General features: G+C 32.6%; 1 protein-coding gene across 10 annotated transcripts in view; it reads right to left on the bottom strand.

The window, feature by feature from the left end:
• RALGAPA1 (Ral GTPase activating protein catalytic subunit alpha 1) overlaps nt 1-17,798 on the bottom strand; it is a 227,625-nt gene that overhangs the window by 50,109 nt on the left and 159,718 nt on the right. For all 10 annotated transcript variants that reach the window (XR_014242301.1, XM_082384016.1, XM_082384014.1 and 7 more), the window contains 2 exons: nt 15,807-15,878; nt 2,783-2,906 (listed from right to left, as the gene is read on the bottom strand). Coding sequence is in view for 9 of the 10 variants with exons in the window: in XM_082384016.1 (XP_082240142.1) it covers nt 2,783-2,906; nt 15,807-15,878 (196 nt within the window). In the remaining variant the exon portion in view is untranslated. The remainder of the gene's footprint in view (nt 1-2,782; nt 2,907-15,806; nt 15,879-17,798) is intronic.

Below are 17,798 nucleotides of genomic sequence, written 5' to 3'. Positions count from 1 at the left end.
GGGAGAGTGTATCTACTTGATCTTCCCAGAAGTGAGAGTTCCCATTGCACAACTTAGTAGACTTTAGTATATTCACAGATAAGTACAATCATCACTACAGTCAATTTTATAACATTTTCATCACTTAAAAAGAAACACTATATACCCTTTAGCTGTCACTATAATATTCCCTCATCCTTGCAACCAGACCTAAGCAACCAATAATGTGCTTTACATAGCTATATAATACCTCTTGTAGATATTTCATATAAATGGATACATGATGTTTGTGACTGGTTTCTTTCATTTACCATGTTTCTAAGGTACATCCACACTGTAGCACATGTCAGTACTTCACTCCTCTTTATGGCTAAATACCATTATGTGGATATACCGCATTATGTTTATCCATCTGAATAATGCTGCTATAAATATTCATGTAAAAGTTGTTGTGCAGACATACATTTTCATTCCCCTTGGGTATATACCTAAAAGTGGAACTTCTGGTCATATTCAATGATTTACTGTTTGATGAGCTGCCAGATCATTTTCCACAGTGGCTGCACCATTTCACATTCCTACTAGCAGTATATGAGGGTTCAGATTACTCTGAATCCTAGCCTACAGTTGTTATTACCTGACTTTTTGATTCTAGCCAACCTAATGGGTGTGAAGTGGTATCTCACTGTGATTTTGATTTCCATTTCTCTGATAATGATGTCGAACATTTTTTCATGTACTTACTGATCATCTGTGTATCTTCTTTGGAAAAATGTTTATTCCGATCCTTTGGCCATTTTTAAATTGGGTTGCCTTCTAATTATTGATTTGGATGAGTTCTTTGTATATTTTAGATACAAGTCCCTTATCACATATATGACTTGCAATTATTTTCTCCAATTCTGTGGGTTATCTTTTCACTTTGTTAGCGGTGTCCTTTGATGCACAAAAGTTTAAATTTTGATGAAGTCCAATTTATTTATTTTCCTTTGTTGCTCATGTTTTAGTGTCATATCTAAGAATACCTTTTGTTAGTTGTCTCAATAAAGCTGGAAAAAAAGAATCCACTGCCAAATTCAAGGTCATATAGATTTACCCCTATATTGTCTTCTAAGAATTTTACAATTTTAGCTCTTACATTTAGGTCTTTGATCCATTTTGAGTTAATTTTTGTATATAGTGTGAGGTAAGATTCCAACTTCATTCTTTTGCTTGCAGCTATCCAGCTACTCCAACACCATCTGTTGAAAGGACTTTCTCCACTGGATGGTCTTGGCACCCTTTTTGAAAATCAGTTGACAACAGACGTGTGGGTTTATTTCTGGAATCTCAATTCTATTTCATTAATTGATATATGTATCCTTAGTGCAAGTAACTCGCTGTTTGATGAGAGCTGCTTTGTACTAAGTTTTGAAATCAGGAAGTGTGAGTACTCCTAATTTGTTCTTTTTCAAATGTCCCTTGCTTTTACTAATACTTTTCTAGTTTGTTTTTTTAACAGGACATATATTTATAACATTTCTTTACACTTTCCAAACCACTTTCACATACATAATTTCAAATGAACTTCATATTATATATATGTTGGGTAAAAAAGCATACTGCTTTTGACAAATAAGCAAAAGGCCAAGAGAGCTCAAGTAACTCAGTGAAATAGCAGGTTAGATCAGCTATAAAAATACATATGGAATGCTAAAGGTTTATGCATTGGATACTGTGCAAGGACTGGGATTTAAAAAGAAAAACCAGGAAGATGAAAGAGCCTGCCCTCTAGGAACTTACAGTCTAGTGCAGTGGTCTTCAATAATTTTGCTCACGTACTCTCTACAAGAATATTGAGAAACTATGTATTAAATTGACAACTACGATGAAAATTGTCATCATAAGTTTAAGCTGTTACAAAAGATACAATTTCCAGTATACTGTATGTTATATCTATATACTTTAAATATATTTTCATCAAAATCTTAGAGCACAAATTTGGCTAATATATACAAAATGTCTGCTATTAATGACAAATCAATCAGCCACATCAAATTCACTTTCTGTTAGAACATGTCTGACTCATAATTTTACAATTTAAATAAACATACTAATACAAATCTCTATGACAAACACCTCACTTCTCAGTTATAATTCTAAGATAGACAGATTTGGTTCAGGAACTTCAACATGAGCTGGTTGCCGGGATGACATAAAGTACAGCACCTTTCAATATTTCCTGCTTTGCCATTAGAGACACTCTCTCTCAGGAACATGCCCTCTTGAATGAACTGTCCCTTTTTTGGTGCCAAACCTTCCAGGGCAATGTAGGATTCAGGTGAGTAACAGGTATGCCTTTCTTTTACAAAGACAAAGAACAGAAAAGGAGAGGCAAGAGACTGTAGAAGGGTTCTCAGGAATTAATTGTAGTAAAGTTGAGGATCTAGGAAACTTATCTCCTCAAAACTAACCTAGCCGACATGCCCCCTAGAATCCTTGGGATAGCCCTAGGATATTCATATCTTCGTTTGAAGATCACTAGTCCAGCGGTCGGTCACAACTGTGAGGAAAATCCAGATCTTTTAAGTCTATGAGTTTAGCACACTCTGACAATACAGTGAATGATAAAACAGTCAAAAATTTTCCAAGTCCCAACTGCCGCTGTCTTTGTAGATGAGATATAAGGCAGAAACAATATCAAACCCATTGTTATGTTGTTGAGTCTCCTAAAATAATGCTTCTAAAATAAGCTAGAAAGAAAAAGAAAACCACTCCTTCCAAATAGAAATAAAATGATATTTGTATAATTTAAAAACAATACCTCCCAACCAAGACCAGCTACAAAATCTTCATATGCTTGACTTCCTCCTGTATTGGTGAGAATGGAATGTTTGTCTTCTTGTCCTTCAGCAACATAAAATACTGCAATCTTGTGCGTCTCTCGGCTATAAAACAAAAGATTTCACCATTCACTTAATCATTAATTTATCTATTCATTCATCCAATAATTAACTTCTAAATATGTGGCAATAAAAAGATGAAAATCAATTAAACCTTATAATCTACTAAGGGAGACAAGTAAATATAAGTAAAAAATTATAAAAGTTACAAAATTGCACTCGGAACAGAAGAAAAGGATGATTACTTCTGACTGAGAAACAGAGAGAAACTTAAAGGAGAAGGTAATATTAAGCTGGGTGAAGGTAAGTAAGATTTGACAAATGAAGGAGAGAAAGTATCAGGAAAGACACACAGGTGTGAATGCACAAAGCATCTAAAGAGCTACCTGTTGTGCAATGTGGCTGAATCCCAGAGTTAAAGGGACTGTGTTTTAGAAATAAAATTAAGGAGGAGTACAGAGATGAGTGAGAAATGATCCATTTCTCCAAAGTACTTATAAGAAATGTATACACAAATATTATAAAACTGTATGGAGTAACTGACAAGTTCTTAGACATTTTAGTTTTAGTTCTCCCTAAAACTAAAAATGCTCATAAAAGCAAATTTCTTGTATGAAATTTGGCTTTCCAGGCTAACTAGAAAATAAACAATGACCCAAGCAAACAACAACTACCAACGTACTTTTGATTCAAAGACACAAAGTAGAAATTAAAAGAAATAGAGGAAGATGCTATGCAAACAGTAACCAAGAGGGCCAGCGTAGCTATATTAATATTAAACTTGTAAATAAAAATGTTATAGGTAGTTCACAGAGAGACATCCTGGGGTGGAGTGGGGGTTGGTTTGGGTAGGTGGGGTTCCTTTTTCCTTTCTGTGTATGTCATTAATCTGACAATTCTCACTCCTCCCCACTGGCCTGTCCCCATTCCTCGTATTTGTACAGTTCAAGCAATAAAGACACTCATTTCAGGAAAAAAAAAGTTATAAAAGGTAAAGATATATTTCATAATGTTAAAGGTCCTTATAACAGGAAGATATGAAAATTAAAAACATATGCACCCAACAACAGAGCTTCAAAATACATGAAGCAAAATCAGACAGAATTGAAGGCAGAAATAGCTATTTCTATAATCATAGCTGGAGACTTCAATACCTCACTTTCAATAATGGACAAACAACTAAGAGAATATCAACAAGGAAACAGAAGACTTGAATAATAGTATAAACATACCTAAACAGTAGCAGAAAAACACATTCTCCTCAAGCAAACCTGGAATATCTTTCAGGATAGACCATATGGTAGGCCACAGAACAAGCCTCAATACATTTGAAATAACTGAAACCATGCAAAGTATGTTTTCTAATCAAAATAGAATAAAATTAGAAATCAATAAAAGAAGAAAATTTACAAATATGTAGAAATGAAAAGATGTACTCCTAAATAAGTGATAAGTCAAAGAATAAATCTCAAGGGAAATTAGAAAAAAAAACTTAGAGATGAATGAAAATGAAAATATAATACAACAAAACTGATGGCATGCAGGTAAGGCAGGGCGCATTGGTAAATTTATGGATATAAATGCCTATATTAAAAAAAAGAAAAAGATCTCACATCAAAAACTAAACCTTCCACCTTAAGAAACTAGAAAAAGAAGAGCAACTAAACTCAAAGCAAGCAGAAAGAGGACAATAATAAAGACTAGTGTGGAAATAAATGAAACAGAACAGAAAAACAGGAGAAAAATTTTAAATTGGTTCTTTGAGATGTTAAAACAAAATCAACCTATAGCCAGAATGAGCAAGAAAAAAAAGACTCAATTTACTAAAATCAGGAATGAAAGGAGAGACATCACTACATACCTTATAGAAACAAAAAGGATTATTAAGGAATACTATCAACAATTGTATGCCCAAAATTAGATAATTAGATTAAATGGACAAATTCTTAGAAAGACACAAATTATTAAAACCAACTCAAGGGAAAATAGGATATCAGAATAGTTCAATAACAACTAAAGAAACTGAATTAGTAATCTGATTGAAAAGGAAGTAGTAAAACTACTTCCATTTGGAGATGAGATGATTCTGTGTATAGAAAACCCTAAGGAATCCACTAAAAAGTTATTAGAGCTAATAAATGACTTCAGAAAGGATTCAGGATATAATATCAACATACGAAAATCAACTGTATTTTTATAAACTAACATGAACAATCCAAAAACAAAATTAAGAAAGCTATTTCTTTTATAATAGCATCAAAAATAATAAAAATACTTAGGTATATATTTAACAAAAGTACACAACTTATACTCTGAAAGCTACATTGTTGAAAAAAATTGAAGATCTTAAAAAAAAAATCCCATATTCATGGACTGAAAAACTTAATATTGTTAAGATAATATTTCCCAAATTGATCTACAAATTTAATGCAAGTGCTACCAAAGTCCCAGCTCCCTTTTTTTGTAGAAATTGATAAGCTGATCCTAAAATTCACAGGAAAATGCAAAAAATCCCAAACAGCCAAAATAATCTTGAAAAAGAAGAACAAAGTCAGAGGACTCATAATTCCCAATTTTAAAACCTACTACAAAACTACAGCAGTCAATGGACTGTGGTACTACCACAGCAGAAACATATAGCTCTATATGGAATAGAATCTTGGGTCCTGAAATAAACCTTTATGTTTATCATCAATTGCTTTTTGCAACGGTACCAAGCCAATTCAATGGGGAAAAAAATAGTGTTTTCAGCAAACGGTGCTGAGGGAACTGGATATCTACAATGCAGTTGTAGATATCCAATGAAGTTGGATTCTTACCTCATACCATATACAGAAATTAAATTAAAAAGCATCATAGACCTAAAAATAAGGTCTAAAACTATGAAAGTCTCATAAAGAAGTTTACACAACTATAAAATGTCCGTGTAAAAGCTACATGAATGTTCACAGTAGCATTATTCATAACAGCCGGAAAGTGAAACTAATGCAAATGTCCATCAAGAGATGAATGGATAAACAAAATATAGGATATTCACACAATGGAATATTATTCAGGAATAAGAAGAAATGAAGTGCTGACACATCCTGCAACATGGATGAATTTTGAAAACACTGTGCTAAGAAGCCTGCCACAAAAGACCACATATGTTTGATTCCTATTATATGAAATATCCAGAATAGGCAAATCTATAGAGACAGAAAATAGATTAGTGTTGTCTAGAGATGGGGAGTAGGGGGTGATGTTTGGGGGTAATAGAGAGTGACTGGTAATGGGTATGAGGTTTCTTTTTGAAGGAAATATTCTAAAATTAGATTGCTGTGATAGTTGTCTGTGAATATACTAAAAATATGTACACACTTTAAATGAGTGAATTTTATGGTATGTGAATTACATCTCAATAAAGCTGTTAGAATTTAAGTTGGAAGTATGACCTACTATGTGTAAATTCTGATCCTGGCAGAAAGGGGACCTCTCAGTGTTCTCAATTTCCTAGGTAAAGGGCTATCAGCTAGAACTCATAAATCACAATTTATAAAATTGAGAAGAGTTGCATAGAAATGTTCACCTAATACTATATAAATCAAAAAGAGAAATACATGAGCCATACAGGAAAAATTAGAAAATAAATCTTTAAAATGCAAAAGTAAAAGTGAAATCACCTTTATATTATCTGTCCTTTTTAAAATTTGAAAAAGCAGAGTTTAGCTGCTCTTTTATATCAAATTTTAATTTTTCAGCATTCCTTCTTATTTTTCTACTTACTAACTACTTCTACTAAATGCTTGGTATATATTGATTGCCATTAGATTAGTATGTACCACAACAGTGAATGAGGTAAAAAGATTAGAAAAAATGAGATTACTGAACTTGCAGGCATAAATATTCTACAATATGTCCAGTACTGGCAAAATATTATGAGCTTACTACTGGAAAATTCAAAGTGAAATATGCTAAGTTATAAGCACTTCTGATTCCCTGTATATACATTGCAACAGAAATAATAATACAAATAATTTGGAGATTTGAAATTTAAAAATCTGATGGTTCAACAATGAGGAATAGGAATCAGTTAATCTAGTCAAAGAAAACAAAGGATCTACAAATGGTCTGGAGAGATAAGACTATAAAGAAAGTAACTTTTCATTTTCTTCCACCCTAATCCTCCAGACAAGTAATCAGGTTTGTTTCCAGGTTCTTGGCTTAAGAAGAAGCTCAAAGTTGCCTTACTGTCACATAATTAGAATGTATTTTTATCTGAACCCAATATGTTAGAAAAAGAAAGGAAACTTGTTTTCATTATTTAATTTGTTTAAAAAAGCAAAATAAATGTCATGTGTTCATGTGGTATACAATATCAAAAAGAAAACCTATGCTGTCTCAAGGAAGATGTCCTTCATATATTCCAGGTACATATGAGAATGGAAGTAGTTTAGCAGGAGCCAAGAAGTAGAAAAGCATAAGGTAATGTAAAGAAGCCATGAATAGCCAAGACTGGCTGGTATGGCCTGAGTTCTAGACTAAGGAGTCTGGTCAGGCACTGGGAAGTCACTAAGGAATAAAAAAAAATTTTACTTTAGAAAAATTATTCTCGTGGTGAATACTGTCTAGATGGTGAAGAGTTAGAAGATGAGAGAGTTGTTTTAACTCTCTCCAAAAGAAGTAATAAGGACATGAATCAAGAAGTTGGGAGCAGGAAAAGCAAAGAAGAGATAGAAGTGAGAAATAATAAGAAGAAAGAACTGACATAATGATAAATACTAAGGGCAAGGGAAAGGAAATGGTCAAGTGTGGGTGACACTGAAATGGTACTTCTAAATATAATCGAGAAGATTAGGAGGAGGATGTTACTTGGGAAAGAACTGATGACCTGCAAACAGAAGTAAGGAGGCAGGTGAAAAATTGTAATAAGCAGATACAAAATCATGACTGAGAATGAAGAGATAGGAGTACATGGACAGAAAAGAATGGGGTTGAGAAGATATGAGAGATATCCCAGTGAGAAGGAAAACTATGTTAGGGGAGAAGGCAGCAGAAAATGAGCCAGTGAAGACAAACTAGAAATAACTAGTTTAGCAGGAGCCAAGTAGAAAAATATTAGGTAATGTAAAGAAACCATAAATAGCCAAGACTGGCTGGTATGGCCTGAGTTCTAGACTAAAGAGTCTGGTCAGCCATTTGGAAGTCACTAAGGAATAAAATAAAAATTTTACTTTAGAAAGTTTTACTTTAGAACAAAGTAATTTAACATGACTTTAGAAGCCAGGGGAGAAAAACATTTTAAAGAGAGAACAGACAACAGTATTGAACTTTTAGGGGATATAATACTCAGAAGTTTTTAGGGCAGAAACTATTCTGTATTATATTGTAATGAGTATACACGTCATTATACATTTGTTAAAACTCATACAATGTACAACACCAAGAGTGAATCTAATATAAACTTCAGTTAATAATAATATATCAATATTGGCTCATCAATTTTAACAAATGTACCATACTGACACAAGATAAAAAAAATAGGGGTAACTATGTATAGGGGGAAAGAGGGTATGTAGGAATGCTCTGTATTTTGCAATTGATTATTTTGTAAATCTAAAACAGCTGTAATTTTTTTAAGTGCCTATTAAATTAATTAAATTTAATTAATTAGATAAATCAAGGAGGCTGGAGAGGATGGAGAAAACTTTAGACTTGATGGTCAGGATACTAACCTTCAAAAGGATAGTTTCAGTAGAGCAGTAGAGGTCTGAGGACACATGGTGAGCAAGACAGCAAAAGAGGTATGATTTGTGCCCCCAATGACTTTGGTACCATCTAGTACCAAAGATAAATTATTATGGGGAAGAATTAGGATATGAGAACTCAGAGACTAGTTAGAGGGTTTTAATTTTACAACTGTCTTGGAAAGAATATCTAAGAAATAATAATAATATTAATACAGTGTGATAAATACTATGACAGGAAAGTGTTATAGGGATCTGTGACAGCCCATGGAAGGATAGCCAAACACAGGGTGGAAGGAACTGGGGAGGAAGGTAAAGGGTTAGCAGTAGCTTAGGGAAAGGCTTTTCAGAAAAAAGGATGTTTAAGCTAAGACTAAAACAATGGACAGGATCTACACTCAGCAAAAAATTTAGAGCATAAGACTATTTCATTGTTAAATAATAAACAATAAAACTCAGACAGATAACATTCAATTCTAGAAGAAAAAGAACAATATAAAGCTTATAAACAAGAAATAACAGTAATTAAAGAGTTAAAAAACAGAACATAATAGAATATGATAAATGAGAAACTGTTTCTTTGAAAAGATTAAGTAGATTATTTGCATCCAAAAAAAAAAAAGCCCACTGTAATGGTGGTGCATAATTCATTTACAAATATAGCTTAAAAGTTAAAAAACGTTTTAAAAGAAACCATAATTACAATAATTTGTTATTTAATACACAATACAAAAAAGATGGAAATTGTAACACCAATAACCTAAAATGTGAGGGAAGAAGTAAAAGTATAAAGGTTCTGTATGCTGTATATAAAGCAAATATTAATAGAAAAGGAAATAAACAGCAATACAGTAATAGCTGGGGGTTTTAATATCCCACTCTCAATAATGGACAGATTATCCAGACAGAGACTCAAAAAGGAAACAGTGGATTTGAACAACACTATATACTCAAAAAGGAAACAGTGGATTTGAACAACACTATATACCTAACAGACATACACAGAACATTCTGTCCAACAGCAGCAGAATATACACTTTTCAAGTGCACACAGAACATTTTCTAGGATAGATAACGTGTTAGGATGCAAAACAAGTCTCAACAAATTCAAGAAGCTAGAAATTATATCAAGTATCTTTTCCAAACACTATGGAATTAAAGTAGAAATCAATAACAAGAGAAAAGCCAGAAAGTTCACAGACACATAGAAATTAAATGACACACTCCTGAACAACCAATGGATCAAAGAAGAAATCAAAAGGGAAATTTAAAAAATATCTTGAGACAAACAAAAATAGAAATACACACTGAAAGTATGAAATATAGCAAGTTCCAAGAGGGAAGTTTGTAATGATAAACACGTACATTAAGAAAAAGAAAGATCTCAAATAAACAGCTTAACTTTATACCTAAAGGAACTAGAAAAAGAAGAATAAACTAATCCCAAAGTTAACAGAAAAGGGGAAATAATAAAGATTAGAGCATAAATAAATAAAATAGAGAATAGGAAAACAGAAAATATGAAGCAAACCAACAGTTGGTTCTTTGAAAAGATAAACCAATTGAGAAATAAATGGTATTGGGAAAACTGGACATTCACGTGCAAAAGAATTAAACTGGACCCTTGTCTTACACCACTCACAAAAATTAACTTGAAATGGATTAAAGACTTAAATCTAAGACCTGAAACCATAAAACTCCTCAAATGAAAATAAAGGGTAAGCTCCTGGACATTGGTCTTGTCTATGATTTTATGGATATAACACCCAAAGCTCAAGCAACAAAAACAAAACAAAAACAAAAACAAAAATAAACAAGTGGGATTACATCAAACTAAAAAGCTGCACAGCAAAAGAAAGGATAAACAAAATGAAAAGGTAACCGACAGAGTGGAAGAAAATACTTGCAAATTACATTTCTGATAATATAAGAAACTCATTCAACTCAATTGCAATAAAACACTTATAATACAATTAAAAAATGGGCAAAGGACATGCATAGACATTTTTCTAAAAATGATATTCAAATGGCCAAGAGGTACATGAAAAAGTACTTAACATCACTAGTCATCAGGAAAATGGAAATGAAAAACCACACTGAAATATCACCTCATACACAGTAGAATGGCTATTATCAAAAAGACAAGCGATAAGTGTTGGAGGGGATGTGGAGAAAAGGGAACCCTCGTGCACTGTTGGTGGGAATGTAAACTGGTGCAGTCAACTCTGGAAAAAGTATGGAGGTTCCTCAAAAAATTAAAAATAGAACTACCACGTGATCTGGCAATCCCACTTCTGGGAATATATCCAAAGGAAATGAAAATACTAACTGGAAAAGATATCTGCACCCCTGTGTTCACAGCAGCATTATTTACAATAGCCAAGGTATGGAAACAATCTAAGTGCCCACAGATGGATGAATGGATTAGGAAAATGTGGTATTTACAACGGGATTCAACCATAAAAAAGAAGGAAATCCTGGCATTTGTGACAACATGGTTGAACCCTGAGGGCATTATGCTAAGAGAAATAAGTCAGACAGAGAAAGACAAATATTGCATGTTCTCACTTATATGTGAAATCTAAAAAATCTAGATTCACAGAAACTGAGATCAGATTGGGCGGAGGATGGGTAAAGGGGGTCAAAGGGTACAAATGTCCAGCTATAGGATGAAAAAGTTTGGGGGTGTAATGTACATTACAGTTACTATAGTTAACAATACTGTATTGTATATTTGAAAGTTGCTATGAATGCATTTTTACAGTTCTCACAACAAAAACTGTAGCTAAGTGAAGTGATGATGTAGTAACTAACATTGTTGTGGTAATCATTTTGCAATATATAAAAAATCATTATGTTTAAACCTTAAACTTACATGATGTTATATCTCAATTATATCTCAATACAGCTAGGGGTCAAAAAAACCTTTGAAGGGATGACATGGGAATACAGAAATTAATTATATATATTAAAAAAAAAGAAAAAGAAAAGCCCTACAAAACTGAGAAAAGGAATGTAGCAGAGAATTATGACACCATGTATGAATCTCTACTAAATATCTTTTGAAATCTCAGTGAAATTGAGTTTTGTAAAAAAAAAAAAAAAAAAAAAAAAAAGCCCTGAAATGGACCCAAGAGGTAAAAGAAAAACTGAAAAGACTAATAATGATGAAACAAATGGAAATAATTTGAAATTCTACTAATTCTTCCAAATTTTCAAATAGATAATATTCATTTTATGAAGCTGGCTGTAATGTTAATTCTGAAAACATTAGAACAGGCAAAAAATTAACTATAAAATATTCTAATAGATGAACCATGCCCTAATTAAAAATGAAATTCTAATAAATTTAACCCAACAGGAAGTCAAAGGACCCAGTAAGGTTTATCCCAAGAATGCAAGAATTATTTAATATTAGCAATCTAGTTAATATACATCAACTAGTTAAGAAAGCAAAAGCTGAATATAAAAAAATATAAAAACCTGAATAGGTGCTGAAAAGGATTCTGATAACATTTAACAACCTTTCATTATGAAATTTCCTAGAAAACAGGCTACTTTCTCAGAATGATAAAAATGATGTATTTCAAACTAACAACCAATATTTTACTTAAGTATGAAACAGAAGAGTCATTTCCATTAAAAGTAGAAAAGACAAGGATGGCCACTCCTCCTATAACTATTTAACACTGTAGTGCAAGTTTTAGTCAGTGCAATCAGACATGATGATATAAGAAAATAACGGCATAACTTTTCGAAAAGAGATGACTTGCAGAAAATGATTATATACCTAAGCAAATCCTAAGAGTGAGACAACTATAAAATGTTTAAAATCAACAAGAGAGGGACTTCCCTGGTGGCGCAGTGGTTAAGAATCTGCCTGCCGGAGATCAGCTCGGTGCTTTGTGACCACGTAGAGGGGTGGGATAGGGAGGATGTAAGGGAGATGCAAGAGGGAGGAGATATGGGGATATATGTATATGTATAGCTGATTCACTCTGTTATAAAGCAGAAACTAACACACCATTGTAATTATACTCCAATAAAGATGTTAAAAAAAGGGAAAAAAAGAAAAAAAGAAAAAAAAAGAAAAGAGAAATAAGACTTAAAATAAAATTGAAATAATAAAATTAGTATATTTAATCAAAAAAAAAAAAAAAAAGAATCTGCTTGTCAATGCAGGGGACACGGGTTCGAGCCCTGGTCCACGAAGCTCCCACATGCCATGGAGCAACTAAGCCCACGCGCCACAACTACTGAAGCCTGTGCTCCGCAACAAGAGAAGCCACCACAATGAGAAGCCCGCGCACCGCAAGGAAGAGTAGCCCCCGCTCGCCACAACTAGAGAAAGCCTGCACACAGCAACAAAGACCCAATACAGCCAAAAAAAAAAAAATAAATTTATTTAAAAAAAAAATCCACAAGAGAATTCATAAAAGTACTTGGATACAAAATATAACGGGGGGAAAGATTCTATTCAGAATAGCAACACAAAAGTAAAACACCCCTAAAGGTAATGTCTGGGTATCAGAATAAATAAAAAACACTCCATGATTGTGAAAGGGAAGAATGATGATAATAAATGTGTTTATTCTTCCCATAGGAAAGTTTTATTGCAAATCAAATCAAAATAGCAATGGGATTTTTTTTTCTGGAAAACAACAGCATAATTCTAATCAATAACATGTTTCTGGAAGAAAAAACAGGTGAGAACATGTAAGAAAAGAAGAATGTGTGTGGGTGGGGTGAGGAAGAAGACTGAGCCTATCAGATACTAAATTATAAAGCTACAATAAATTAAACAGTAACATCTCCACAAAATTGATAGACCAATCAATAGACATGAACAGATAGCTTTGCAACAGCATAATATTTGATAAAGACAATATCAAATCAATGGGAAAGATATGGATTATTTAACAAATTATAGAAATAGACTATTTTCCAACATTCAAGGTGGTTCCATTTCTCATTCCATAAATCAAAATGCATTCCAGAAGGAATAAAGAATTAAATATAAAATAATTACCACTCTAACCAAATACTTAAAAATCTAGAAGGAAATGTAACAATGTTTAATTGATTTCAAGACAGAACTCTCTAAGCACAGCAAACAATTGAAGAAATTTAAAAAAAAAGATTGAGAGATATAATTACTACAGAAAAATGGGTTGTTAAACAACCTGAAGTTGTTGAAAACTGAAAGCCAAACGACTAACTAGGAGAACTCCCACGATAAATACAAAAGTTAATCCTTAACACATACACATACGTAAAACAGCTCTTACAATGAAGAAAAATTCCTAAATAGAAAAACAGAAAAAGGACACTAAGAGAATTTAGAAATTTTTTACAAATATATGAAAAATATTAACTTCACTAGTAATTAAAAACTATAAATTAATGAGATACCATGATTTGCCCCTCAAATTATAAAGGTTAAGAAAATGTCATCAATATCTTTTGCTGGACAGGCTGAAGTTATACAGCGTTGGTAGGATTAGAAATCAGTGCTTAATGGAAAGCAATTTTATAATATATATGGCCTGAAATAAGTCCTTATGCTTTGACCTAATAATTCTATTTCTAGGAATCTATTCTAGGGCAAGAAATTAAAAACAACTCAAATGTCCAAAAATCATAGAACTTGGTGCCATAGAATTTTTTTTGAAGAATATCAAAATGGCTGAGAAAATGCTAATATAGCGTTTTCTAAAAGACATAACTTATTATACATTACTATGATTCCAGTTTTGTAAAACAAACAAAAATCATACATATGTCTATCAAAAAGAAAGACTGAAAATATATAAAGAAATGCTAACAAGTCTTATGAATAACAATAGTTTTATTTTTCTGTTTTATATTTTCTATAATAACCAAAGAAATTATATATTATTTAAAAAAATTATTCTGAGAAAAGCTGAAAACAACAAAAACCAGTTAGGAATGACAGGAAATGAATAAAAAATTATATTTTTCTATAAATTTGGTAGTAAAAGGCATGAAAGGGATGTACTATAGCTTGAAAGGATAGTAACTGAGGAAAGTTTTGTTTTGTTTTGTTTTAAAGGCAGATAACAAACATGCTTATGGTAAGAGAAGTAAGTAGAAATACAAGATAAAGAAGGGATAACTTTTTGAAGATCCTACAGCAGGCTGAGAAAGTAGGAAGCAGAAGTATAGAAAGAAAAAAAGGCTTTTCTGATGCGGAAAGCGAGCAAGAGAAGATGGCTCAATACAGAAAATTTTAAAAGACAAAGATGTAAGGCCTATTTGTTTTGATGTGGGAAAGGTCTGAATCATCTTCACTTTGCATTCCTGTAGAATAGTGATGGCAGGGTGAATGGCCTGTTACAAACTAGTTTCCCAATCTTCAGAATCACTGGATTTAATTAATGAACATATGTGACTAACCTGTGTTAAAATGTGAGTGTGTGGAGGAAGAAGAAAGGTTAAGAACTACTGTTCTAGCAGATTGTCTTTCACATAGGTCAAACCTTTGAACTGAATTCTTATGAGGTTAGAGGAGAGATGACCTTTTGACTATAATGCCGGGCTTGAGGAACAAAGAAGTGGTTTATAACAATTACTCTGAGAAGTAAAAGTGAACAAGGGATAAAAAATTTGCTAAACAGCAGAGATGGCATTGTTAAAGTAAAGGTGCATGAATATACAGTAACTCTATATCACACTGGTTTGATAATTTTCTCTAGTAATGTACTGCTGCCCAGGAGTAGAGAAAGCAGATGTTAGGAATGATTCTGATTAGAGAAATGGTTATGGAAATATATATATATATATATATATATATATATATATATATATATATATATAAACTTAAGCAGAAGAACAGTTTTGAGGGTGCAAGATAAGGCATTTTAAAAATGGTTGACAATATGTGAGTTTGCTGGACAGAAAGGTAAGCGGAATCAGAGCTGGGTGGACAAACTGACTGTGGGAACAGGAAAAGCAAAAAACTGAAGACAAAAGTATAAAACACCAGTCGAGTGTTTATTATTTATAAACAATCCAAAGATACCAAACATTTAAATGCAGCTGTACGTTTTTCTAAAAATGTTATTTCTAAGGTATATATAAATGAAAAACAGTTTCTGCTCAGAAAGTTATAATTCAACAATACAGTATTATTCACACATGAACAGAGAAATAGCTGACAGGTGCCAGAGATAAACCTGAAAATTTCCCAACAACTTACCACTGTCTTGAGTCCAAGTTCCTAAGTTCTCTAAGTAGTTTTTCATTTTTCTTCAGGAGATGAAAGCTCCTCCTAAATAGAGAGATTTATAAACATTTTCATCACGTTTGCAGTGAATGACATGACAGTCCCGGAAATACTTTCCAGTCTACTCATGCAACTCTTATACTTTTCTTGCCTTTTCATACTTCTAACACAAAGGAGAACAGACCCTAAAAAAAATGTAAAGAATATATGTCATTATTTCTACCCAGGCCCTCATATATTTCTGCTAGTGGATCATAATCTACTGGCCACTTAAATGTTTCCTTGCAGATGCTGTGAGTTTCCCAAACTCATATTCAGGAAAATGGATAAAAATACTTATAGGTTCCTTCTCAAGAGTTTCATAAAAATATGTGAGAAAATTGTTCCTCATGAGAAATAAAATATTCACAAAATCTAAATCATTACCAAATAAGGATGTGTAATCCAGATGGAATTTGTTTTTTTTCTTGTTTTACATTATATGTATTTTTTTACACTACAAAGCAGTGTGTAAATTTTACCAAATACATTATATAGGTGCTAAATTATGTATAAATTATATTCATGAAGTCAGTGCTTGCTGTGGTTAAATATAGCTTCCCATCTTTAATTTTTCTCAAGAGACAATGTATGGACCATTCTACAGCAAAAGAGAGTAGAATGAATTTATATTAGTGGCAATTACCTGTATGTGGACATACCATAAGGCAAATTGTTTTCCTGACATAACATGGCTTTCCCATAAGGCAGAGGATACGCCCTTCTAATAAATGGAAGGGTTTAAAACAAGTAAGATTATAAACACTAGGTAAGCAAGTAGAATTCCAATTCAGTGCTTCACATGCATTTGAATTACTTTAAGATTTATTCATCCAGTGATATCTGAGCTCCCCTTCTACTACAAACTGAACAAAAACAATACATTCAATAATGCTTCTTCTTCCACTTCCCTACAGCTTTTAGTGTCATCGAAATTTTAAAAATCAATTTTAAAGATAAATTTAAAAATATTTTTAATATTTAAAAATATTAATAATGCTTTACATTAGTGTACAATTTTAGTATTTTATATACATTATCTAATTTAATTCTTACCATTATGTGAGGTGGGAGTTATTTCCTCAATTTGCAGACTGTAACCCGAGGCTCAAAGTTTAAGTGACTCTAACCTGGATCTTCTGCTTTAAGTCTCATGCCTTTTCATTTAACTCCTACCTAACTTACTTCAAAACTCTGTGTGTGTATTGCAAGTTTTTAACGAGGTTTTGAAATATGCATAAGAGAAAACAAAATTAAAAAAAATGAAATCCAGATTCTTTTCTTGATTTGATGCTAAATCCTGAGTTAATTTCTCTGATATAAACAAGAAATGATCATATCGCTGTTTGTCTAAAAAAAAAGTTAGGCTTACATGACATAATAAGAAATATACATTTGGGCTGTGTCCCCAGTTCCTGACACAGAGGTCCTAAAACCCTTGTAATTTCCTGAGTGCTGGAGGTGACAGGAGAGTCTTACACAGACCTCCTAAAACCTTTGGAATTTCCTGGGTAATAAGAGCATCTTTTGTTCTAATAAGGTGACTCTTGGTGGTGTCCTGGATAACTTCAGGCTGGTGCCTCATCACCAGAAAGAGCAAGCCATGATTAGAATCTTGAAACTTTCGGCCCCACATCTGGGGAGAGAGAGGAACTGGAGACTGAGTTAATAATCAATCATGCCTACATGATAAGACCTCCATGAAAATCCCTAAATTATGGGATTTGGAGAGCCTCCAGGTTGGTGAACACATTCAATGTGCTGGGAGGGTGGCACACTGCAACTCCACAGGGACAGAAATTTCCAAACCTGGAATCCTTCCAGACTTTACCTTATGTACCTCTTCATCTGGCTGTTCATCTGTATCCTTTAACTATCCTTTGTAATAAACTGATAAATATAAGTAAATGTTTTACGAATCATTAT

Source organism: Balaenoptera borealis (genome assembly GCF_965194805.1).
Source record: "Balaenoptera borealis genome assembly, chromosome: 3".
Classification (NCBI taxonomy): Eukaryota; Metazoa; Chordata; class Mammalia; order Artiodactyla; family Balaenopteridae; genus Balaenoptera; species Balaenoptera borealis.
This window is presented reverse-complemented; position numbering and strand designations above follow the sequence as displayed.